This window comes from Macaca fascicularis, chromosome 12 (assembly GCF_037993035.2).
Source record: "Macaca fascicularis isolate 582-1 chromosome 12, T2T-MFA8v1.1".
Lineage (NCBI taxonomy): Eukaryota > Metazoa > Chordata > Mammalia > Primates > Cercopithecidae > Macaca > Macaca fascicularis.
In genome coordinates, this window is record NC_088386.1 from 39,205,773 (window position 1) to 39,233,477 (window position 27,705).

The following is a 27,705-nucleotide window of genomic DNA, read 5'->3' on the forward strand; positions in this document are numbered from 1 at the left end:
CATAGAGTACAGCAAATTGAATGAATTAATGAATGGACAAACTAAACCTCCCATGTCATGGCTCAGACCTTTGAAGCACCGCCACAAGTATAGGTACCATATGGAAATTTTAAAAGGTAATGATAGCAACAGCCATGGTTTGTTGAACTACATTTCCTAGTTCATAGATGACACCTTCTAGCTGTGTCCCCACAATGTTGGAAGGGGCAAGGCAGCTCTCTGGAGTCTCTTTCATAAACGCACTAATCCTATTACCTAATTACCTCCCAAAGTCCCCACTTTCTGATATCATGGTGACTAGGTTTCAACATACAAATTTTGAGGAAACACAAACATTCAGATCCTAGAAGATATATTTTATAATCCAGCAAAACACTTGCCTGAGGGTATTCTGCTAGTCTGGGAAAACGAGAGTCCTCAGACCTGAAGGACAGGGAGATGGCCACATATATCCTGAGGGAGCCAGGATATATCTGATCTGAGAACTAACAACAAAATAGAGGCAAAAGGGGACCAAATGGAAGTCTGGTGTACCATGCTGAAGTTAAGTTTAGGCTGACACAAGCAGCAAGGGTAGCATCCTGTTCAAGCTGTGTGTGCAAGGCATGTAGAGTTTCTTTTTTTTTTTTTTTTTTTTTTTTTGAGACGGAGTCTTGCTGTGTCGCCCAGGCTGGAGTGCAGTGGCCGGATCTCAGCTCACTGCAAGCTCTGCCTCCCGGGTTTTTACGCCATTCTCCTGCCTCAGCCTCCCGAGTAGCCGGGACTACAGGTGCCCGCCACCTCGCCCGGCTAGTTTTTTGTATTTTTTAGTAGAGACGGGGTTTCACCGTGTTAGCCAGGATGGTCTCGAACTCCTGACCTCGTGATCCGCCCGTCTCGGCCTCCCAAAGTGCTGGGATTACAGGCTTGAGCTACCGCGCCCGGCCTAGAGTTTCTTAAATGCCCATTAGTGCTTAAGGTAAAGGCAGACTTCAGACACCAGGGGTGAATGGAGCCCCAGTGTGGCAGTCCATGAAGTACCATGGAATAGACAGAAGAGGCTTGAAAACTCTAAGAATCAGACCCCATACAGAAAAGCTCTTGCTACTTCTCAACATCCTTTGAGCAAACCCCACCTCTGCTCCCAACTGCATTTCAGCCTCCTTTATTCATATCTTCTACTTTTACTCCCCTCATAATGAAAAGACCTCACCTGTTTCTCTGTATTTCTGTTGCTATTGTGTTTTTTCTTGGTGTCAACATATTTTCTTCGTAAAACATATCATATCTTATATTGGAGGTTGATCCAGGCCAGATGACAAAATCTGGGTTTGAAGATCAGTGAGACTGATGACTCAGACTTTTGCCCAGCAAAAAGGCAGAGCAAAAGATGCAGAAGTTCAGGGATCCACCTAAGTGCACTCTGCCCACCTGTGCCAATTCTTCACAGCAGCACACCCCATGTTCCAGGTGGTTCATAGCCTGACAGAGTAAGGGACCCAATAGGTCACTGGAGACCAGAAGCCTCTGTTGGCATCCTGCTCTTTGTACTGTTCAGCCAGTGATGGTGAACACATCACCATTCAAATCCACCCTACCATCTTAGACCAAATTTCTTTCTGTGCCCCAGTAACATCTACCTAAGTCCTCACTGTCTCTTATTCCATCATCAGGTCCACTGCAGGCAGCAGGACCGGCCCTGTTCTATTAAATCTACAGGAAAACTGTGTTTTATATGTCAAATTGTTTCTAGGTATATATTTTAAAGAAAATAATTGCTTTGCATATTGTGGGTTTCCAAACATGAACACTTTCTCTCTGTTTAATCAGCAGGTGAATTGATGCACTAAACACAGTGGGTGAACTGAGGCAAAACAACGGGCCAAAGACAAAGAAAGCTATTGGCAGAAATTACTGAAAAAGTACTCTCGGGAATACTCATTTGTTCTTCTGGCTTTCATTACACTACCTCCTTTCTACAGTTATATTTTCTTTAAGAAAATGTGCTAATGGCATACCAACTGAGAAAATGATGTGTCAGAAAGCTAAATAGCATAGTCTATGTTACCGGTTGAACAACAATTGAACATTAGTACGAACAAGGTTCATGCAATATAATGCAATGAAGACGCAGCTTTAGGTTTTCTTTTGAAGGGATCCTTTTGCAAAACTATTATTTTGGTTTGGTGGTTCAAAAGTTTCGCTTTTTTAATCAGGTTTTTTTATATATATATCGGTGGGGGATTTGCTTCTAGGTATGCATGTATGGTATTCTGAGTATTTCTACTTGAGTGGCTGCCTGAAAAAGTAGCTCCTTCGAATCTGCCATGAGCAAAGGCTCTTTTTGACACATCAGAGGAGTTAGCTACAGTGCATCATCCTTGACTTACGAGATAATTTTGCCTTTGGTGAGAAAAGTGAAGGATTATTGATTTGACTAAAGAACTTCATCTTTACAGACATCTTGGATGAGATTATTTTAGATATTTTATCTTTGCAAAATTTTAGTGTGATTAAGCAAATAACACACTTATAGGTGTCCAATTAAACAAATAGTGGCAAAGTCATTTCATTTACTTCAGGAATGCTCTTTAGTTGGGTCATTATTATTGAACATGAAAAATGACCTATAGCTATACTGTACCTTCAGTTCGCTTTGCTGGAGGTACTTTCACGAAATCCAGTTACCTATCATTTATCCCTATCTCTGTATAATCTTTAAAGACTTCATTATGCAGCATATTCAACTGTCTCCTAACACATTATTTGTAAAGTTTTTGATTGTCTTTATGTATTCCTTTAAATATAATGTAGAATGTCCACATAGGTAGCTTCATAACAGTTTGCTTAATGTGAATTGCAGCCTGCGCTCTCCTCTTATATCATAAGCCGAAGGTAAGAGAATTGTCATTCTTGATCTATTCAAGTCTATTCTTGATCTATTCAGGTTCCATAACAGGAACTTTACAGAAGGTTTGATGTATAAAACAGACAAATGGTATGTACTTGGTGCTATGAAATGCCCATTGTTAATAAACTGTATCAGTAATTATAACTTAGGTCCTGTCATGCCTGCTTTAATAAAAATAATATTTTACCTACATAAAGGTAGATGAATTACATTATTTGGAACACATTGGTAGGTTTTCACTTCAAGAGAGGTATAAGATATAGAGGAAGTCATTAAGGTCTGGTAAAACTAAAGCATTGAGATACAGCATCAGACAGACTTATCTGAGGTGGGCTTCAGTGTAAATGGAGGTTCTCAGATATTAAAAAAAAAAAATCTAAGTAGAACATAAAAGCACACATAAATGACAGGCAAAAACCCATAAAGTGGCTCATTGTTAGAATACAAAGAACTATCACAATTCATGGATGTGAAGAGCCCAAATATGAGACAAATGCCCATAAACGTATAATAGAAAACTCAAATGATGTTAACTAATGGATATCACTACAGATATTTTGTGATACATTTTATCACATAGTATCTGTGATAAATTTTGATTTCAAAATTTAGCAAAACTGTGCACTCGAGTTAAACTGGTTCAATTTAATAAAAAGTGGCAGAAACTAAACTCAGGTCCACTGATACACGTAAAATGGAAATCTGGCCCAAAAGGTAGTATGAGATTGGGCCCTCTTCCACTTGCCATGGAACCCTGTCACACTGCAATCTGAGAACACATTAAAAAAATGAATTTCCACATTATTTGCTTTGCCAACAGTAGAGATATCCAAAGACAATGGTAAAACACATAATTTAGAGTTGATTTAAAGTATAGTTTGAATAAGTGAGCAAATCAAGAAGTTATTGAGACACAACAATTTTGCATTCCTGTACTTTCAAGAATTACTGAAAAGTTGAGTTAAAAAAAATACCAGAAAGGAAGTATTTACATCTCTCCATAATAGACTGCCTGCTAATAAACTTTCCCTCCTATTCTAAAGAGCTAAAAAATTGGACATAATATAAGAAACATCAATAATTATACTGAAAAAATAAGAAAAGGGAACCACATGATATGAGCCCCATGACTGCACCAGCTTTCCACCTGGGCACACTTGAGGCTACAGCATAGGGAAGATTCAATATTGGTAATAAAAAAAAAAAAAGAAGAAGAAGAAAAAGAAAACCTTGATTCTTACTTTACAACATATACAACATTTAATTTGAGATGACTTAAAGGTAACATTCAATTCTATATAGTGTCTAGAAAAAAAAACAGATTGTAGAATATCTTTGAGACCTATGAAGTAGGCAAAGATTTTCTATATAGTGTCTAGAATAAAAACAGAGTGTAGAATACCTTTGAGACTTATGAAGTACGCAAAGACATGGAAAGCACGTTTATGGGCATAACACAATCTTTTTTTTTTTTTTTTTTTTTTTTTTTTTAGATGGAGTCTTACTCTGTCACCCAGGCTGGAGTGCAGTAGCATGATCTTGGCTCACTGCAACCTCTGCCTCCTGGGTTCAAGCAATTCTCCTTCCTCAGGCTACCAAGTAGCTGGGATTACAGGCATGTGTCACCATGCCCAGCTAAATTTTGTATTTTTAGTAGAGATAGGGTTTCATCATGTGGGGCCAGGCTGGTCTCGAACCCCTGACCTCCAGTGATACACCTGCCTTGGCCTCCCAAAGTGCTGGGAGAAAATGAAAAGGCAAGCCATAAGTTGGGAGAAAATGTTCATAGCACAAATATCTGATAAAGGTAGTGTCTATATATATAGTGTGTCTATATATATAATGTGTCTATATATATAATGTGTCTATAGTGTCTATATATATATAGTGTGTCTATATATATATAAACAACTGCAAATTCATAAGACAGTCAAACAACCCTATACAAATGGGGAAAAGAATAATAGCCCTTCAGAAAGAAGATATACAAATGAGCAATGAACACATGAAAACTTTCTTGGTATTAAAAGTCATCAGTGGATAAAAATTAAAATCCCAATCAGATATGAGTTTATACCCACCAAAAAGGCTAAAATTAAAAAGACTACTAACGCCAAATATTGGTGAAAATAGTGAGCAACTGGAACTCTTGTACTTTGCTGAGAGTGTAAAATAGTACAATCATTTTAGAAAAGCATTTGTGTCTTAAAAATTGAACATGCTCCTAATCCATGACCCCAAAAATCCTTCTCCTAATTGTATACTCAAGAGCAATGAAAATATTTGTCAACCAAAAAATGACTTGTACCAGAATCCACAAGCTTTTTTCCTCATAGCCAAAGACTGAAGAATGACTCATAAGCTCATCTAAAGGAGGATTTGTCAACAAATTACACAGAGTACTCAAAAATAATGAACTGCCTCTATAGACTACAATATGGATGAATTTTAACATTTTTTCTTGAGCTAAAGAATCCAGACATAGAAGAGTATATACCTACATGATTCCATTTATAAAACATTCAAGAATAAGTGAAATTAATCTATGACTAAAATCAGAACAATAGTTGCGTATGAGGGAGATGGAGATTGACTGGAAAGATGTATGCAGGAAATTTCAGGGTGAGAAAAATGTCCTGTAACTCAGCTGGTGTTGGTTATGTGAGGGCCTACATTTGTGAAAATGTACAGGCATAGCTCAGAGAGATTGTGGGTTCAGTTTCAGACTATCCCAATAAAGTGAACAGTGCAACGAAGTGAGTCACACAAATTTTTTGGTTTCCCAGTGCATATAAGAGGTACATTTATACTATACTGTAGTCCATTAAGTATGCAATAGCATTATGTTTATGAAAACAATGTACAGGCCTTGATTTTAAAATGTGTTAGTGCTTAAAAATGCTAATGGTTACCTGAGCCTTCAGTGAGTCATAATCTTTTCGCTGGTGGAGGGTCTTGCCTCCATGTTAATGGTCGCTGACTTATCAGGGTGGGGGGCTGCTGAAGGTTGGGGTAGCTGTGACAATTACTTAAAATAAGACAACAGATAGATTTGCCACATCATGGGCCCTTCCTTTCACAAAAAATTTGCTCTAGCATGCAGTGCCACTTGATAGCATTTTACCCACAGTAGAACAGCTTTAAAAATTGGAGTCAATCCTCTCAAACTCTGCCACTGCTTTATCAACCAAGTGTATGTAATATTCTAAATCATTGGTTATTTCCACAATTTTCAAAGTATCTTCAACAGGGGTGATTCCATCTCAAGAAACCACTTTCTTTGCTCATTCAAAAGAAGCAACTTCTCAGTCATTAAAGTTTTGTCATGAGATTTAAGCAAATTAGTCATTTATCTTCAGGCTCTACTTCTCATTTTAGTTCTCTTGCTATTTCCACCACATCTACAGTTACTTCCTCCACTGAAGTCTTAACTCCTCAAAGTCATCCATGAGAATTGGAATCAACTTCTTCCAAGCTCCTGTTAAAGTTGCTATTTTGCCCCTCTGCCTATGAATCATGAATGTTCTTAATGGCATCTAGAATGGCAAATCTTTTCAATTCACTTTGCCCACATTCATCAGAGTACTCATTATCTATAGCAGCCATAGCCTTATAAAATGTATTTCTTAAATAACCAGACTTGAAAGTCAAATTTACTCCTTGATCCATGGGCTGCAGAATGGATATTGTGTTAGCAGGCATGAAAGCAACATCGATCTCCTTGTACACCTCCATTAGAGCAGTAATACATTGACAGGGATCTGTTTCTCTGAGCAGTAGGTCTCAACAGTGGGCTTAAACATTCTGTAAACCATACTACAAACAGATATGCTGTCATCCAGGCTTGGTTGTTGAATTTATGGAACACAGGCAGAGTAGATTTAACATAATTCAGAAGGGTAAATCAGCACTGGCTTCAACTTAAAGTCACCAGCTGCATCAACCCCTAACAAAGAGAGCCAGCCTGTCCTTTGAAGCTGTGAAACTAGGCATTGACTTCTCTTCTCTAGCTATGAGAGTCCTCAATAGTATCTTCTAATATAACATGTTTCATCTCCATTTAAAATTTGTTGTTTAGTGTAGCCACCATCATCAAGTGTGTTAGCTAGATCTTCTGGAAAACTTGCTGCATCTTCTACATCAGCACTTGCTACTTCACCTTCCACTTTTACACTGTAGAGACAGCTTCCTTTTTAAAACCTCAGGAAGCAACCTCTGTTAGCTTCAAACTTTTCTCCTGCAACTTTCTCACCTCTCTCAGCCTTAATGCAATTGAAGAGAGTTAGGGTCCTGCTATGGATTATGCTTTGGCTTAAGGGAATGTTGTGGCTGCTTTGATCTTCTATCCAGCCCACTCAAATTTTCTTCATATCACCAAGAAGGCTGTTTTGCTTTCTTATCATCCATGTGTTCACTGGAGTAGCACCTTTAATTTCCTTCAAGAAATTTTCTCCTTCGCATTCAAAACTTGGCTAGTTCTTTGGCACAAGCAACCTACCTTTTGGCCTGTCTTGGCTTTCAATATGCCTTCCTCACTAAGCTCAGTCATGTTCTGCTTTTGATTTAGAGGAAAAGAGGCATGCACCTCTTTCTTTGACTTGAACACTTAGAGGTCACTGTAGGTTTTTTCATTGGCCTAATTTTAACACTGCTATGCTGCAGGGAATAGGGAGGCCTGAGAAAAGAGAGAGACAAGGGAACGACCCATTAGGGGACCAGTCAGAACACATGCATTTATTAAGTTTGTGGCATCCCAAAACAATTACAATAGTAACATCCAAGATCACCAAACACAGATCACCATAACAGATAGAATAATAATGAAAAAGTTTGAAATACTGCAAGAATTACCAAAATGTGACACAGAGACACAAAATGGGCACATACTTCTGGGGAAAAGGTGCCAACAGACTTGCTCGACCAAAGTTGTCACAGACCTTCAATTTGGAGGAAAAAAAAAAACCCACAATATCCACAAAGTGCAATAAAGCAAGGTATAATCAAATGAGGTGTGCCTATAATTAAATTGTATATTTAAGATTTGTGCATTTCAATGTGTAATTGCCACCTCAATTTTACTTCAAAAAAAAAAAAAAAGGAAGTGACTGAAAGACCATTTATGGTATGTTTCAGTATGTGTTATCATGTTTTGATCCCACATGGTTCCAGTACTCATCCCATTCATTGTGAATCTTCATGGTTCCAGTATTTCTAATATTGACCCAGAGTGCCTGTTAATTAGGCCTACAGCAGAAGAGATGAAATAGGGAATTCAGACCTGATGAGCTTGCTCAGGGATTTATGTGTGGTGAACACCAAGTGTTTTGGAATACATGGTTAGTGTATCTGTTAACTGAATCATGAATAGAACCATGGAATGTGTATTGTTTTATTTATCTTCAGACATTGGTGTAGGGAATGAAGCAAGACTCCTTCGTTGTTGGAACCCTCACCACTACTTGCATACAACTTTTCTGGATTTTCCCAGATAGATATATTTTTCTTCCTCAAATACCCCGAGAAATTTGTGCCATTTTCCTGTGCCTTGCATTTTAGTTATATCTGTGTCATATCACCCCTCCTAGTTGGTGTGACTAAAAGGCTAAACTCTGCTCACTATCTCTGCCACCCATAGCACCTAGGACATTCTTTAATTTAGATCAAGTACTTGTTAAAAGTTTTAAATATTTGATGGATTTGATTTGACTGAACTGGATGAAATAACCTTGGTATTTAATGGAACCACAGACCAGGAATTTGAGGAATTGAATTCATTTGTGCCTTCATAGAATGAAATTATCGAGTACTTATTGCATGCAAGACACTGACCTAAGAAATTTTAAAAATCAAAGATACATAACATATAGTACTTGCATGCAAAATTCTACCAGTCTGATAGGGAAAAGACAATGTGTACAACTGATACACAATAAAAGGCAGAAAGTCATGTGAAAAGAGAGGAAGAGACGCTTGCTTATAAAAATCCAAAAGAGGTCAGGTGCAGTGGCTCATGCCTGTAATCCCAGCACTTTTGGAGGCCAAGGTGGGCAGATCACTTGAGCCTAGGAGTCCAAGACTAGCCTGGGCCACATGGCAAAACCCTGTGTCTATTATACAAAACATAAGAATTAGCCAGGCATGGTGGTACATGCCTGTAATCCAGCTACTTGGGAGGCTGAGATAGGAGAATCACCTGAGCCTGGGGGAATGGAGGCTGCAGTGAGCTGTGATCATGCCACTGCACTCCAGCCTGGGTAACAGAGCAATACCCTGTCTCAGAAAGAAAAAAGAAAGAAGAACCAAGAGGAAGAATATCTTTGCCTCTATTTACACTTTGAAACCCTCACTTTCTTTTAAACCAAGCTTAAGTCTTATTTGGAGTATGCATCTTGAAAAAGCCAAAATAAATACTAGCAAGTAGTTTTAGAAATTTTCTTGTCAATAAAGTGTCAAGAAAAATAGGTTCCTTAGAGGGGAATATTCAGTATTCCTTCTAGAATTATAAGTGAATGGGAAGTGATGCCAACATTTCCAACTGAGTTTGTTCCTTTCTTCCTCACAACAGTGAGCATTAGCCTGTGAGAAACCCTGGTTTCTAATTTCATCTCTGCCCATAACTACATAGGTGTCCTGGTCAATTCACTTAATCCCTCTGCATCATAGTTTTTACATCCATAAAATTAGAGAACAGAATGTTTTCCAAGGTCTACTCCAACTCTAAAATTGTCATGATTCTATATTCTGTGGCTCTGTGATCCTAATTACTTTTGATAAGATCATGCACGTGATTTTGGGGATTGGAAAGAGATTGTCAAGTTTCCCAAACTTCATTGATCCATATGCCAACTTCACTGATTATATTTTCAGTAGTATCAATGTTAACTATTTTTCCTAAAAGCAAATGACTTTTATACTTAAATATATTTGGCTTTATCCTAAGCAATAATATCTATGAAAGCATACATTTTTTAGTGTTACTTATGGTTTTTTAAATATGCATTAAACTAAATAACCATTAAATTTGTCTCTTATGTCACCAATAACATGTATGTATTCTACTTTAAGAAACACTGCTTTGCTGTAGTAAGTAGGAAAGTCTATCCAGTATATTTGCTAGTTGATTAGAAAAGTCAATCATAAATGCTATCAGAATAGGTCAACCTATATGCACCAGTATCCACAAAGGCTAAAAAAAAATATGCTGCACTCAACCAGAATCTTCAAAAATCCTGGGATTCGGCTCTTAAGTGGGTTTGTGCATTACCTGGAAAACAATTTGCAAAACAGATTTTTAAAGTTCAGAGTAAATTGGAGAAAAGGCTACATTACATTTGAACCTTAATAAATACTTAATAACCCATAAGACAAATAGCCACGAATTACTAGAATGATTTCAAGCACAGTGCTTCTGCAGAGTCAACCTGCTCTTATTTTTGCTCATTATAAAACAGGAGTTACAATATTGCAAAGTTTATTAGCTCTGTTGATTTGTGTATTTTATAAAATAAGACATTTGAATAATATAGAACCAGAGCCATTAGGAAAATCTATTTCCTTTTTCTTTTCTATCTAGTCTCCTCTGCCCAAGATAGTTTGAAAATATCTTTCTCATAGAAACAGAAAAGCATGAAGATTCCTCCAACTCTGTCCTTTTTTATAGATGTTGTTTATTTCTTGAATGAGGGGGGTGCGTGCGTGTGTGTGTGTGTGTGTGTGTGTGTGTGTGTGTACAAGCTTAGGTCCTCAGGTGGAACCGTGGTTCCTGTGCTTTCGTCCTCGAAGCTGTTTTTCTGGAAGGGAATGGAGGCAGCTGTGTTTACAGCTCAAGTCTTGGCATACATTTACCAGAATCTATTATTCATATCATTCAGTATCAGGGAGAGATCTCAGGCCACCTGTCTATCTGACAAATTCACCCTTTTGTGAGCTTTCTGTTCATAGCAAATTATGTTCACATTGATGAATTGAGTTTTTATGAGCATTGCTAACTAACATTCTCACAGAAGGCCAGGGGCAAGAGCCTGCAAGTGTTTCTGGTCCATAAGTAAATGATAAAAAAAAAAAAAAGGAAAAAAATGGTAGTGTTTAAAGACAATTTGCCATGGAGGGATGATAGTTAAATCATTTGGCAATGCCTTAATATTTATAATTCCAAGACTTTCCATAAATTATTGCAAATACTCAGCTTATAACAAACAAAAACATGGAAAAAATCCACACAATATTTTTCTCTGTAGCACAGAATATTATTGAAAAATTGTTCTGCATTTTGACAGGTAACCATTGACCAGGGCAAAACACGGAGTAGTTGAAGAATGCCCAGCATTAATAAATCTAGCAATTTTATACAATAATGTGGAAAACTTGCAGCAATTGTAGCTTAAATTCCAGCTTGGTATTTCCATAGATACAAAATGGATTTCCTTTTAATCTCCAGTAACCCTATACTGGTTATGGAGCTAAGCCATGTGGCATGAGTTAAATAAATGAGAGCAATCTTTCACAAAAGGCTAACAGAAATCCTTCTAAATGGTGGGTGGGGAGATACCCAATGTTCATGATAGAAATAAAAATTTTCTTTGATTTACATGTAGAATTGGTTCTTCTCTCGGGCCTCTATGTCCCTTGCATTTACCCTGACTCTCAGCCTGCATTTCATTTAAAACGGCTGAAAAACAGGAGAAGGTTTCACCAGAGACACGTTCTAGTTTTCCTGTACCCACATTTCAAAGCGCTAATTCCAAATCTCCTTAAATTGATAAGCCTGCATAGGTGGCAGAGTCACTAGTCAGTATATATTTACATAAAAAGCAACAAAACAGAAATTTTACAGAGCAGTGAGTAATATCATCAATAAAAATCCATGCTTCTCAGTTCACTCAAGAACTGTGATCCTAAACTCCCAAAAGACAGATTACTACCTTTGATAAGGGACAATCCTATTGTCTGAAATCTCAGTGAAAGTCAGTCGAAAATTCTACATCTCTTCATAGTAGCCTGCCAAAATGTGTCAGACACATCACCTTTCAGTGCAAAGACACCATAGCACAAAGAACACTTGGCATTATCCCTTGAAAATGCACACCTTTCGAAGGAGCAAATGGGAAGTGTAGTCTGTTAAACACCATATGTGATGGAGCTGCACCAGTCTCATTTCCCCTTCCAAATGCTACAAGCTGCCACCTCATTGTGGTGTGTGACTCTAGGGGAAATCAGTGACAGCTGAGTGTCTACCTGGTCCCAATGTCAGTTGGCTTGCTGACCACTTAAGTATGCAGTTCAATATGATACTATGCTTTAGTGACCTCTGAGAAACAGAATCCCTGGGCCTTTATGTTAATTTAGTAGCATATGTGAAACTTTTGCAAACTTTCCAGTAGCTGCCCTTGCCTTCAGATTTATGGGTAAAAATGAGGAGACTGGATTTGCAGTCCTTAAAGTATGGAAAGATGCAGAGACAGGCAAATTTCTTTGAAAATTTGTCTTGACATTTCCTTCCAGTCCTAAAACTACTACGGATAAATGCTCCTATTTTATTAAAAATAAATTTGTGGAGAGTCATGGCCACAAAAGGCTTCATCGCAGGTTTGATCGGAATTTTCTGTGGTAAGCATAGTGACCATTCATCCAAGTTCTCTATAAATAGTTCAATTTTCACATAGTTCTTCCTTTTATCCAACCATATGTTCCTATTTTCGTTCAGACAATATGGTCAATGTGGCTTTAAGGCAACAGGACCAATTTACCTGCAAGAATTTTTCACCCTAAGATTACAGAAATTAACATAGGAGATAGAAATCGAGGGGTTTTGTCTCTAAGTAAGCAATTTGAGATAAAGAATGCATTATTTGGTGGCAGAGGCATGGCAGGCAGCACTCTGCAGCTTGGTGCCATATTCATAGTGTCAAGCAGCTACAGGACCGCCATTTTGCTCCTTGGAACTGCTACAGCATTTTAAGTAATGCTAGAAGGCTAAAAGTTGACTGCAGCTGCTAGAGCATTGTTCTTTTTTTAACCCATGTGATAGGTATCTTCAACAGTGTCAAACAAATTTGTAGAGCTGGTGATTAGTTGCCCAAAGAGCATAATGTATGCATTATTAATTAAAGAAGGTAAGTTTGGCTAATTGTCATTTCTATACAGTAGCAGTGCACTAAGATACATTTTAACAATCTATAAATAATTGATAATTTTTTTTCTTTCATCTTCCTTCCTAGTTTGCATAAAACTAATGACTTGGTAAATGTTACTCACTTCAAAATATTCCACCGCTTCTATGAAAATTAAACTAACACTGTAACCTTAGCAAATAAGGAGATTTTTTTTTTCCTTTTATTGCAGGTTAAAAAAAGATAGGAATTATAACACTTGTAACAAAAATGTGATTCTGTGAAAGCCAAATGAGAATCATAAATAATATAAAATCAGCATTGAGTGTGACTTTAAGAAATAGAATTGACTTTAAAAATGTGAAAATGCAAAAACATGATTACATATATACATACATACACGTGTGTGTATACACACATGCAGATATAGACACACACACACGCACATATATATATATATATATGTGTATATATATATATATACACACACATCCACATACACACATATTCCAGCAGCCCCAAAGTCTTGCTTGTTCAGCTTTCAAAAGCCTAAAACTACAACCAAAAGCTTTGCTCCAGGATATCTTCCAAGTCTGGTGCTGCTGTTTCAGTACTTACCAATAGCTACATGAATAATCCTTCAATCTCATTAGCAGAGGACACAAAATTTTTCTCAGATGAAATATTTGAGTATACTTCCTATATACTTTGTTAATTTGATTATAGCACCTAGATGGATCCTTATAAGAAGAGATTTACTGCAGCAAACCTACACACTTCTCCTTTTTCTGAGGAGTTCTCTGTTATTTTTACGAATCCACAATCTGCCAGTCTGGTGTAATAGCACAAGAGCTTACTCTCTAATTTTCAGTGCAACTGAATACATTCCCAGAGTTATTGATGGCACTATAATTTTATGTTTATTTTGTTTGGAATACATTGTGGTTAAAAAAAGATTTTTTTAAGAAGACCCACAAACTAAAGTATTGCCTAAGTGACATATTGTTATTTAAGCCTTCGTCGAATCTTACATATGCTTCATTATGATAAAAAACAGGTTGTAAGGACTGATTCTGTGACCTTTTTTTCTCATTTTAACCCTACTGATATGTCACCCATGGCAACCTTAAACTGATTTTAATAGAGTCGATCCTATTATTCATTTAAATTGAGGTGCAAGAGCACTTAGACCAGGGAAATTTGCATTCAGCAAATGGGGATTTGATGAGCAAAAATGATAAGATATATGTTGTATAACATGGCCTATTTTGCTAGCAAATAAACAGCTCTTGAAATTGATAAACTTCAGAATATTTTATCCTCAAATGTTTATACATAAATGATTAAAATGCATTAGCAATTCTGCTTTTGAAAAAAAAACATATTGGGAAAACAACACAGTTGTGTTGCTTAAATTTGTAATTAACAAATTTATTACTAATTCTGTTCAGTTCTTTAATATGCTGCATTCCTGAAGAAGAACATTAATACACAATGGCAGAAAGAAGCTAATTTTAAGACTTTGGAGAAATGAATGTCTTTTAATGCTGTGTGTTTCTCTTATCTACATGCCACATTATTGTAATAAGTACATTCAGGAATAATTTCTTTTCAAATATTTTTACAAATCTTGCTCTTATTTGCATGCAAGTAAGTTGTCAGCTTAAATCTTTGAAATGCAAAATATATCTCATTTCTATATTTCATCAAGGAGCCTTTCATGTTTAATAAATTACAACTTAGATCCTCCAAGACTTTGTTTTTCATTAACTAAAAGCAAAAGGATACATTTAAAATCTTAATCACAACCTGCAAGGGTATTTGCATGTTGCTGATATTTGTCTTGATGGGACTTTTAATATTTGCAAACTAATCAGGATAGCAAGGTTATACCAATAATTTCTGAAGACAAAAAACTTTATGCATTATTATATTGAAGAAGAAAACGTAAAAAAAACCTTCCAGTGTCTTAGCCTCAATAATCTGTACACTTTTTGGCACATATTTCTCTCCTAAAGATTTTAATTGGAGAAATGGCCACATCTCAGAAGCACTATTGAAAAATGTGTACAAGAATGTCACATCTGGGTTCGGTCTAGTCTTTTATTAGTGCTTGATCAGCATGTATTGGACAGAATCGTTAACAACACAAAACAAGCAAGGTAAATCATCCACTACACACCATCACCCTGATAACCACCTGGTGACACTGAATATAAATGTGGATCCAGGAGAAATCAAAGGACATCCTTCACTCATTTGATTTGACTCCAGTTTAGACAGGGGGTAAGGGTGTTTCTGCTTTTTGGGGGTTTTAGTGGTTCTTTTTAGTTTGACCAAATACCCTAGCTGATCTTGCAGAAAGTCTTCTGGACTCTGAAATAGGATGGATCATCTCATCTCAGCAAAAACAAAAACAAAAAATCTTGACAGCACAATATCCTTATTGGGGGGTCCCATGGGCCACAGCAATACAGTGTCACAGAAGAGGCAAACTTCTGCTGAACTTGCTGCCCCGAGACCTTTAGTTAATCTTTCTTTCTAGAATGGAAGATCAAAAAACCCCGAGCAGCTTAAAAAATATGCAGCTAATGTCATGTAGTTAAACTGATGTAGCATGCATGTTGTTTTGCAAGCTAACAGGTTAAATATGGCTTTGCTTTAAGATTCCCATCAAATTTCGTTTTTATAGAGAAATCTCTGAAAGCAGTAGGGGTTGAGGGAGGGTGAGGTAAAAAGAAATAAATCATTGTAGTCTCAGGAACAGTAATCCTTGTTGAGGATTTTGGCTGATTGATATAAATAACATCGTCCCCGCCATCTGTCCGAAGAGAGACCTTTCCAGTCAGTGTTAAGCTGCAACGGCAGAATAATTAATGAATGGTGTCCTTTGTGCTGGTAATAAAGACAAGACAAATTATGTTATAATCCAACTGCTGCTCATTTGTCACAGCCAAATAAAATGTCAAATAAAAGTGAGGGGGGCACTGTGTTTGTTTAATGGACTGCAAGCTACCTGTTTCTATTGTTGACAGACAACTAGAGTGTAAGTTGTGAATGTTGCAGGAAAGCAAACCTTCACACTGAAGTCGCATTTCCTCGGGAGTGAGGGGTGGGCATGTAGGGCGACCATGGGGGAGGCCTAACCGATCAACATTGAAGTAAGTTTTAATTAGAGAGCTGTAATACCACCCGCTCCTCTGAGTAAGTTGGTTGTGATTACAGTGCAAAAGCACTGCCTGGAAAGTCCAAGTTCAAAACACAGTCGAGCTATTTGCAAATCTGTAAGAATTTGGTAGGGCTCTCATCTTGCATTTTCAGGATAGACACATTCATCCAGTTGCTAGGAAAGCCAAATAATGAAAACATAGCTGGGATTTAGCAAGTTCCACTGGGAACTACCTATGATAGAGGGCAGGGCTGCACTTCCTCAGAACATGCTCCTGCTGTAAAAATTCACAAACCTGGCATTCATACAGGCATCTGTCGCTTGCTCTAATGCCAGTTCATAGTATACATACAAACATCTGCTTCCGTGCACAAAGGGATACAGAGCGCTTGACAGGTCTGTGTTAGCAGGGTTCGCAATGCCAGTTCTTTATGCAAAAACCCTAATGCTTCCCGTCAAGCCATTAGAAGTGATACAATCAGCCCAGGCCCCATTAAGCCATCAGTGTCCACCTGTGATAAAGATGGCCATTTGTTTTCTTAAAGCCCACTTAATGTCTGCTTAACTCAATTTGTCAGGAAATGTAGAACAATTTCCTCACAGCCTGAAATTTGGTAGTGGTTCAAAGTCAAAAGGCCAGGTCTAGTCCTATTCAAATGATATAATAAACAGTCTTCAAATCGAAATCTCCCTTGAGAAGCTGATGTTTACTTTAAAAAAAAAAAATGTTAGCTGGAAAAGAATAACGTTTGCATCCAATATTATTATTTTTTATTTCTAAAGTCCTAGAATATGTCTACCAGCGAAAAGGGCCATTGCTTGATTGTGTGAGAAAATACTTTTATTCTCTTTACAAATTCAGCCAGAAATTGGATGTAGAAAAATGAAAGAGGGCCGGGCGTGGTAGCTCATGCCTGCAATCCTGGCATTTTGGGAGGCCAAAGCAGGCAGATCACAAGGTCAGGAGTTCGAGACCAGTCTGACCAACATGGTGAAACCCCGTCTCTACTAAAAATACAAAAATTAGCTGGGTGTGGTGGCACACGCCTGTAATTCCAGCTAATCAGGAGGCTGAGGCAGGAGAATCGCTTGAACCTGGGAGGTAGAGGTTGCAGGCAGCCAATATTGCATCACTGCACTCCACCCTGGGTGACAGAGTGGGACTCCCTCTCAAAAAAAAAAAAAAAAAGAAAAAAAAAAGCCCTTGCAAAGCACTAGTCTCTCAATATAGCAATCACTCCCAACCCCTAAGGAATCCCACTGTAGTATGTACACATTTACTTTTCAGTCTAATTCTGTTTAAAGTATTTCCCACATTGCTTACATTTGTTAGAGATTAGTATTGCCACTTTGTATCCCTTAAAACTGAAAATGAAATGTTTTTGAACATATTTTATTGTGAAAATGGTATAAATGACATATAGAGGCTTACTTTGCCTCCATCCCAAATCACGTTTAATCACAGGGCCAATTTCCTATGCTTAAATGTGTCTGGTCAGAAAGGAATCCTCAGACATTTCTAAGATTAACCAACAGGGGGCTCTCTTAAATATTCTAGATACACTGGCGTTCTACTGTTTCAAATTAGTGGTCCATACAAATCTAACACCAATTTTGACTTAAAACTGAGCCAAAAACCTTAATTCTTGTTTGTCCAACAACTTCTGCATTCAAAGTATTTAACTTTTGGTTCCTTGTGTTCCTGTGGACTAGAACTGGGAACTACCAATGTTAACTCTAAAGAATATTTTCTCAGCTCATTTTGCACATGAGGTACACTGAAGAATTGAATCAACTGTTTGGACTAGTTGATGAACAGATTAAATGGGCATCTAATACTTGTAGAACAATTGAGGCAAAATTAAAGTTTAGGGATATGAATCAGCTGGGTAACTATCTTATTTCTCTACTTTACAAGTAGAGAAAACTTTAACAGACCTATTTTTCTAAAAGAAAAGAGGGATTGATATGGCTTAAAGGCTCAAGTATGAGAAAAAAAAAAGTGTGTTTCAATAAAAATATTTTGAAATGAATAGCTTTTTTTTTTTTTACTTAGAAATGTTACTATGACTTCTCATCCATGAACTAGTGTTGTGTATATAGGTTTTATTTTCCACTCTTTGGAGGCTCAGTCCAATAAGCAATACAATTCCCTAAGAAAGGATTTGATTGAGGAAGAGCCAGAAATTAGAATATGAAACTAGAATATATTTACATACATGGTACTGCAGGGTCCTTGGTCCTCCCTCAGACTGCAAATGTATAGTCTAAACGCATTTTATATCTTTTGTACTCTCTCTGCAAGTGCCCCTATGCCCAATAACTTCACCCAGGAGAAGACAGTGGCAAACTCAGACTTTGCTTTCTTGATTCTAGAATATATTCACTAAATAAAAGGTTAACTGCAACAGAAATACCTAGAGGAAAGTCTAGTACATAATTTTCCCAGAAGTGATTTGATCTGTGCAAATAGTTTATCTTTCTTTTGGCATAGACCAAACTAAACGTTATCATTTTACCAACATGGGGAATTACTTTTATTATCAAAATAACACAAACTCATTATAGAAAATGTGGAAAATACATTTTAAAAATGAAAAAAAGAATTCATACTCCTATTTTTTAAGCATAACTTATCATAGTTCATATTTTGGTGTATTCCTACCAGTCTTTTTAATTAACTGCTTAGCAAAATTATATGGTATCTAAACAATTATACAAACTTATTTTACTTTAAATTGCTTTTTACAGATTAAAAAGTAATAAATATTTATTGAAGTTAACTTGAAATTTACAGAAAAGTGAAAAGAAAAATTACTCTAACAATAACCATGTTTGGGGGCTATTTCCTTTGACATGTGTACTCCGCATTTGTTTTTTTCCTAGCCTGCTTAATTTTAAAACATGTGTAACATAGGAAAATTCATATGTAATACCTAATTGCTTGGTTTTCTAGTCTTTATCACTTTAACTGAGTGCCCTCCACTCAGTTTTTTCAATACCATTATTATAGATACAAAGCAGGTTTACCAAGTATTCCCACGAAGAGAGGTAAACATTCTACCACTCTCTGCAGCTTTGATTTTTTTAAGAGGGGAATAAAAAACTTGTTTAGTATCTTTCCAGAGCAATGTTCCAATGTTGTTTTCTAGCAAACTCCAGAAGGAACAGCACCAGTCATTGTTTTAAATAATCATCAAATGCCCCCAGAGCTTTCACCTGAACCATCAAGGATGGACCACAAGAAAGGCATTTCCTGTCACCGGCCCGGGCGTGGTGGCTCAGGCCTGTAATCCCAGCACTTTGGGAGGCCAAGGCGGGTGGATCACGAGGTCATGAAATCGAGACCATCCTGGCTAACACGGTGAAACCCTGTCTCTACTAAAAAATACAAAAAATTAGCCGGGCGTGGCGGCGGGCGCCTGTAGTCCCAGCTACTCGGGAGGCTGAGGCAGGAGAATGGCGTGACCCGGGAGGCGGAGCTTGCAGTGAGCCGAGATGGCACCACTGCACTCCAGCCTGGGCGCTCCGTCTCAAAAAAAAAAAAAAAAAGAGACTCCATCTTGACTCCGTCTCAAAAATAAAGAAAGGCATTTCCTGTCACCAAGAGCTAAGTGGAAGCCAGAGAGAAATAATCCAATGCAGTCTTTGGAGTTTTAGATCCAAATTAAGTAAAGAAGCTGCTTAGTTTACGGTGTCTCTATTCTTGAGTTGTAAATTTTGATTCATCACTTAGTAGAATTACATAAGCCTTCAAGTAAACTTTTCAAGAAAGCTGTATTTTTATAAATCTTTGCGTACTTGAGAATGTCTTTCAACATGCAAAAGACAATTTTGACTATGCATACAATTTGAGGGCCACAATTTTTTTCCCTATAAATTCAGTAGATATTGCCTTGTTTTCTTTTAGGATTTAGTGAGAAAAGTGTTAGGAAAGCCTAAATGTTTATTTTTTTTTTTTTAGTCTTCTTTTTCTCTGAATATTTGTAGAATGATGCTCTATCCTTGTCATTTGAAAGTTTTGCCAGAATATACCAAGATAGTATACCAACTCGATTATATTTTCTTAGAACCTCACTGTCATTTTCAATACTGAGATAGTTTATTTTAACTCACAGGAGTTTTCTTAATTTTGTGCTTGACTTGTATATTTTTCAAATGTTCTGGTTTCTTCCTCAAGTATTCTTACAAGCTGTAGATAATCTCTTCATTCTTTGGCTTCCAACATGTCTTCTTTCTCATCATTTATGTCTCCATATTCTGGGAAAACTTCTCTGGTTTGTCATCCATATCACTAACCTAATTTTTCTGCAGTAACAATTTGAACTTCAGTGCCAAATTTAATTTTGTTTTGCATTTTTAGTTTTCACACAGTCCTTCCTCAAATCATCTATATAATTGTCATCCTTATCCTAGTGATCTTTTCATCTTCCCTGTCCTCGCCTATGGCTTGCTGATCCCTCTCATTCCACTCCCTGTGTCAAATTTTATGAGATACTAAGTAGCTTCTTAATTGTCTAGCGGTTATTGTAAGAGTTCTAAGCTTTTTCTGAGCATTGTGCTCTTTTCTGAAATGAGTTTTTTCGTAGGTCAAACGTTGTTGGAAATTTTGTTATGTTTACTCATCTCAAAAGGTAGAAATGGATGCAACATTCTATGCACACTGCTTTTTACCCTCTGCTTCAGCTCCAGTCTTAGCATTTTGTCTTGGAGCTATACTCAAATGGCAAATTGATCATCACAGCTCTTACATGAATTCTTATCTAGCATACTTGTTCTCGTATGGCCCTAGGATCCTGACATTGAATTTTCTCCCACCCTAATTCCTTGCCCCTGTGGCACTCTGAAAGATAAAGTGCATAAAGCGTTAGAATTCCAAGAATTTCTTCCTAAAGAATTTTGCCAGTCTCCACCCTTTCTCCCCTTTATGTTTCACATATAGGACTACACAATTCCTATGGGGATATGTGCCATTATCAGGACCTTCCTTCTGCCTTCTACCTACAATATCCTCAGTTACAGTTCATGGAAACTGCTATCTTTAAATTATCCCAGTTTGAGGAGTAGTCTTGATGTGTAGCTTAGAAGGGAAGGGGACTGGTGAGAAGGGGCAGAAGGGAAGCATTCACACTACTTCTAAACAGCATTAACTGTGTAGGAAAGAGCTGCCCAGTTTTTTGGTTGGCATAGGCCTGGAGGCTTTGATTCTAAAAATCAGACACTTGAAGAAAAATAAGGATGCTTCTATCTGCTTTCAGGAAGGCAGGCTCTCTGGTTCAGTACTTCAGTAGCTCAGGCAGCTGTACCACTGGCACTTTCCAATTAAGACCAACATGTCTTTGAGTAAATTATTCTTAAATTTTTGTCACTATGTTATTGTCAGTTCCTGTTTAAATTATTGTAAGAATTCCATTATATTTTCTTTGCTTTGAAGCAAATTCAGTGACAAGTTTAAAGAGGTGGTTAGGTGTTGCCAACCAGATGCCATTTAAAACCAAAAGTCATGATTTGCATCAGCTCTTTGCAGAGGGCATCACATTGAAAGTTTGCATTCAAATTCCTCCTTGGGGTGTGACCTCCGCCTATGGCTACTTCTTTACAGTTGCGTCTTTACCTGGAAATGGTAACGGTCCCCAGGGGGGAATATTTGTTGTTAGTCCTGCCATTTACAAGGGCCTTTGAGCTTCTAAGAAGATGCTGAGAGTCACAAAATGTAAATCAGTCATTTCATTGTAATGGTAGATTTCAGAGTATTATTTGTTCCATTTGGGGAAATTTTTTTTCACTATCTAAACCACACCTTGGTTCTTCATAAAAAGAATTTTGGATTTTACATCATAGAAAAAAAGTTTCTCTTGGCTTGACTTGCTGGTAAGGAGGTGTGCGAATGGTCTCAAGTTATACATTTGCAGAGAAAATACCATCCAGATGCTCAAGTCAGCCTTTTTTTGGCAGGCAGCTAAAAACCATACCAAAACTGAGTCTCAAGTCTTTAACAAAAGAATTCCAAAAGCTCTTACCTTCGGAACGGACATTAATTAAAAGAAACAGTCATATCCCCCGTGATCAGAGTTTAACTGCTATTAATCAGAGTTCATCACACAATTAACACTTTGAACTGATTAGCAAATGAAATTATAGCAAGAAATGTTGAGGTTAGGACAGCGGATGGACGTACTCTCTTGTCCAACTCACAGTCCCTCATCTTTTAAACGAAGGAAAAAAAAGTGAAGCACTTCGGTCATAACGAATTGTGCAGATTTTGTTTTCAGGGAGGTGTTTGCCATTACATATTGCACGTAATGTATGGCACTGTTAGGAGGAAAAAATTGGAGTCAAAGTGGCTGGAAAGTTAGGTCTGCTCTGTAGCACTGTGAGATTGTTGACATCTGCCGAGGTTGGAGCGCTCAGTAAGCAGGAAATGGGGTGTCACTCTGAGTGGTAGTTTACCATTATCCTGGCATCCTAATGAAGTGTCTGCAGTGCACAGAGCTTCTGGATGGCATCTTAACGCACGGCTAAGCAAAAGCACTTCTCTCCCTGTCACTGTCATCCATCTGCCTGCACCCTACTGTAGCCAATGGGATGGAACCATGCTACAATGTGCTATAAGCCATTTAGAGTTGCACATTGCATAATCAGTCCCATCAAATATGTAAAAAATGGCTATTATTGGTTATTCTCCTCAAACTGGCACCTGGAGTTTGATACATGAAAGTTCAACTTTTTCAAGTACTATTTTGGCTATTAATTCCACTCCCCCACAACGCACACTATCTAAATGGGAATGAGTTGCATCCTCATTGTCTTAAGCCTTATTAATGGATTGAAAGAGTTGTATGAATATTCATTAATAATTTCACTGTACATCACACTTGGTGAATTCATCAATTTACAATATAATGGAATGGTCATTTTCTTTGTGATAACCATTTTAAAGAAAAGGACAACTCCCATTGCAGATTGGCTGTTTTCATCTTAGTTGGCAGTGAGAGTTTGAGGTCTTTCAATAGGTTTTTTTAAAGACACAGTGCACTTCACCAAGTATATTTGAATTTTAAGCTATTATTGCCAATGTCAGATGATGGAATTTGGTGTTTTAACATTACCTCCGATTAAATTAAAATGCAGTGGAAAAGAGGTTATCTATTGTTAGGTGACAGAAGTAGAGCAGGCTGTGTGTGTAATCCTCCTGAAACTTCTGGATAGGTTTGCAAGCAAGGCTGCAAAGCAGCTAGACTCTCGTGGTAAAAACTGAAGTAGTAAGATGGTCACAAGGTTGAGGAGGAGCTTTCTGTAATAGGCAGGGGCAACAGGAATCTGCTAAATTGGGGCGGGGGGCAGGGAGGGTAGGGTTAGATAAACAAAAGGGCATAACATAATTCAGTTGCATCAGGAATTTTTTCACAGACATTAAAACTATGGTAAACATAACAGCGGGGAAGCTTGCACTGCTGCACAGTGGGAAGCTTAAAGCGTCTGCCGGCGCTGTGCCTGGCTCAACTACAGCTAGAAGTCTCCGACTTTCATTAGCACTCAACAATTCACCCAGTTCCCCAGAAAAGGAGAAAAAAATAAGGCAGCAAAGCCCCTCACTAATTATTGTAAATGCTCCCAGGTTACAGTATTTGGGGGACAACAATGGCAAGAGGGTGTTAAACTAGAACCAAAGAGTCATTCTGAAATGAAAAAGAATGAAGGAGTTGTTTGTTGCTTGTTGGTTTTGTTTGTTTTAAACCAGTGTAACCCTTCATTTGATGGGTAAAGCAGTACATTGGGATATTAGGCCACCATTTTACAATGAAATTTTAGAAGACTGCACCAAATTGTGTTCAACTCCTTTTGAGCAACAGAAGTACAGGTTAATTTCACAAATGACCTCCTCCCCTTGACCTCCAAATTTATGTGAGTACATTTCACAAGTCTCTGCAACAGAAACTGTTTCCTTTGGAGAACTTTGTAATAATACAAACAATTATATAGAACCAAATGTTGCAAGGTAGGCAGACTAACACACATCACTGCAAAATACTGTGCCTCAGGTTAAAGTTGGTATTTTTCCCCCTTCAAGAGTGGAGTCATTTGAGAAAAATATTGGACTTCTTCAAAGGAAGAGGGGTCTACTGTTGATGCCTGTAAGCATTTCAAATGATAGGGTTTTTTTTAATGGAATGATAGGTGTTTATTCTTGCTAAATCCGGACTCGGGAATCTGGTTTCTTCATTCATATCCCCCCAGCTGCTGTCAGCAATGCAGCACACCAGCGTTCCTTCATGTGCGAATATTTCTCCAGAACTCATTTGCAAGAGAGTCGAAGCAATATTAAACACCACATCCAAACCTCTTTTAAACACACAAAGCAATGGGAAAACACATCAGAACTAGACCATTGAGAAAATCCTCCTTTCAAATTTACTGTTTGCTTCACGTGCTAGTATAAAATATCCCACAAAGTCCCGTTTGTGATCCATTTGAAACAATCTTGATTTGCTTAAATTGTCACATTCTTCTTGCACATTTCTTTCTAAATGCAAAAATGGCAAAGAATTCGACTCCCTCTTCATTATAAAAGTACAGAATTTCTGGCTTGTTTATTCCTAATGGAACACTTGAGAAAGAAGAAAATATATAAATATCTTTTTCAGAAGATTAGTTGTCTCAATCTTTTTAAAAGAGAGGATTTGTTCATTTTTTCTCCATGGTAAACAACTTGGGCTTTGCACTGTAATTTTCCATTGTCAAATTAATGCATTTCATTTTACTGACTTGAACCCATGGTTTTAAAACATCAGACCTTTTAATATCTTTATTTCTTCCATACTCTGTATTAATGTATGTCATTAGGACATTGATAGTTAGGGATAGAACCCAAACATCTTATAAAATAAATTTGTTGGAGGAACCTTCTACTCCATTATAACTAAAACTGAGTCTAAAAGAACTCAGTAACAAAATAAAACTGGTTTACTTCTTGTAAGAACATATTTCCAAGCTAAGGATTTCAGGCAAGAAATGGGCTGTTTTGAGTATTTCAAATCAAGCATAAGAAATTTTGTCTGATCTACTGGTAAATATTCTATTGACAAGGTCAAGAACAGAGACAGTCTGGACACCATGTCAGAAGAGAGAATAATAATTTTTTTTTTAAGTAGACAGTTTTTCAACTTCAATTTTAAAGTACTATGCAAGCTTTATACAGAATATGCAGGAAAGTTTCTTAACTATAATGAAAGTATGTTCATATTTACATCTCCCTATATGTGGTACTTCAAAAATTAAAGGTGTGAATTTAAAAATGGCTAATATTTTCAAGAAACTATAAAAAGAAAGGGGTCGGGGAGAATATAAGCTGTGGCAAAAAATCTAGGCTCAGCAGCTTTCTGGGGGAAATGGTGAAATGTGACTATGTGATTTATAATGAGAAAAGGTATCTACAACATACAATTTTCTACCTAGCTGCAAATAATAATTCATAGTGATGTCCCTTCCAGATAAAAGACCTTTGCTATGTAGGACCCATGTGGTAAAATGATCATGATAAATGTCAGACCAGTGCAGGTAACGGCTTTACAAACCATTAAGATTAGCTGGCTCTTTTTTCCGATGATAACAGTAACCATGCTGTGACTCTATGTGGTAATAATATCTCAGTCCTGATAAATGCCAGAGCCAGGCAGAGGTGTTTATCATTCCCAGTTCAGAAATGCTGACTAAAGTTGCCACATGTTGCCTGTTTTTCTTCTTTTACAATAGTCTCACAATTAAAAAAAAAAAAAAAAAAAAAAAAAAGCTGAATCATAAAATTATTTTATAACTCATTTTTAAAGGATTTTGATGTTTGTTTAATTAATAACTCTATCTGCTCTCAGGGTCACTGTGTGACCATGTCAAATGAACTGGCCGGACAGTTTACTATACTAACCATTATCTCCTCTTCAGAGGTCTTTTGTTCAAAATGAATGGTTATGGATAAAGTTTAATATGCTTTCTTTAAAAACAATATTTTTAACCCAAAGACAGGAAAAGTGTTTCTTAGTTCACATTTTTCCTAATTGTGATATAGATCCTAGTTGTTTTCAAGTAAGTTTTTTTAATCCCTTATAAATTTGTCTACCAATGGAAAGACACACATTAAAAACCTCAAACCTTGAAAAGTATTTGTAGGATTTCCACCCTTGTGAAAATGTACAAAGATAATGCTTAATATAAATAGATACTTGAGTATTTGAAATGAATTACTGGCTTATGATGAAAAAGATTTCAAATGACTCACAATAGTAAAGACTTTTTTAATTAAAAAAAAAAAAGGTTGTAAAACCAGATACAAATGAATAAATATAGTTTCAAGAAAATCTTCACAGGAAAACTGAATTAGAGAAATTCAGAGAAATAAGCCAGTGAGCTTTATTTTCTCAGCACAGACTATCGCCTAAGGATGAATTAGTGTCATTGTAAGTTACAGAAATGTACTTGGCCACCATGACACCTCCAAAATTACTTTGAAGAGCAAGAAATTCTAGGAAGGACAATAGGATCATGCTTTTCCTGTGAAGATTGCTGCTGGAGTGTCAGCCACTGCCTTACTCTCCAATTCAGACAAATAGAGGCATCACTACAAAACTGAGGAGTGCAAGTTTGGTTTAAGAACCTGTTTTTTCAGATTGGTGAGTCTGAGGAAATGTTATCATCCTAAAATTGATTGTACCAAAGCAATTCCCTTTATTAAAAGTTACTTAAGCAGGATACGGTGGCTCACACCTGTTATCCCAACACTTTGGAAGGCTGAGGCGGTGGCTCACTTGAGCCCAGGGGTTCAAGTTCAGAGTGGGTAACACGATGAAGCCACGTCTCTACAAAAAACACAAAAATTAGCCAGGCATGGCGGTGAGTGCCTACAGTCCCAGCTAATTGGGAGGCTGAGGTGGGAGGGTTGCTTGAACCTGGGAGGCTGCAGCTGCAGCTGCAGCTGCAGTGAGCTGAGATCATGGCACTGCACTCCAGCCTGGGTGACAGGGACAGACCCTGTCTAAAAAAAAAAAGGTTAAAGACTAAGACTTGAATACATTTTCCAAACTTGCCCCAGTGTGAGATCACAATGCATCATAAGTCACTAGAATAACATAGATACAGTCACATGAGAAAGAAAATATATTATTACTTTCCTGAATGTATTTAATTTCTTGATGCATTCATAAGCATAATAATTTTGAAGACTTCCAGAAATTGATTAAATAGAATTTTATACTTGATGCATTCCTGAATTATTTTGGAATGAGTAACATCTCAGAAGCTTTTTGAGTTTGACAATTATCTTAGATGATCCCTTCAGTCAGAAGACATAAACTTTACTGACACGTATATTATGACATGCCTTATATTTAAACATCTATTATGACATCTTTTGTATTTTACCTGCTCCTCCGGATTGTAAAATGAAAAGACAGCAACCAACTTTGTATCTGCCACAAGTTGCACACAGGCCTGAATAAATATGGTTTTCTTCAGTCATATATATATATATATATATATATAAGAAA

The 27,705-nt window shown here is 37.1% G+C and overlaps 2 protein-coding genes across 21 annotated transcripts in view; one reads left to right on the forward strand and one right to left on the reverse strand.

The window, feature by feature from the left end:
• ARHGAP15 (Rho GTPase activating protein 15) overlaps nt 1–27,705 on the forward strand; it is a 629,485-nt gene that overhangs the window by 529,885 nt on the left and 71,895 nt on the right. The window lies entirely within an intron of this gene.
• LOC135966678 (uncharacterized) overlaps nt 1–27,705 on the reverse strand; it is a 267,601-nt gene that overhangs the window by 39,032 nt on the left and 200,864 nt on the right. The window contains exons 1-2 of one of the 16 annotated variants that reach the window (XM_074008985.1): nt 13,618–13,812; nt 7,389–7,565 (exon numbers count right to left, since the gene is read on the reverse strand). The exons of 12 other annotated variants lie outside the window; for them this stretch is intronic. In XM_074008985.1, the coding sequence (XP_073865086.1) occupies nt 7,389–7,439 (51 nt within the window). In that variant the 5' untranslated portion in view covers nt 7,440–7,565; nt 13,618–13,812. Of the gene's footprint in view, nt 1–1,192; nt 4,114–7,388; nt 7,566–13,617; nt 13,813–27,705 lie in introns of those variants that run through there. 3 more of the 16 variants (XM_074008986.1, XM_074008992.1, XM_074008993.1) reach the window with 3 other exon arrangements.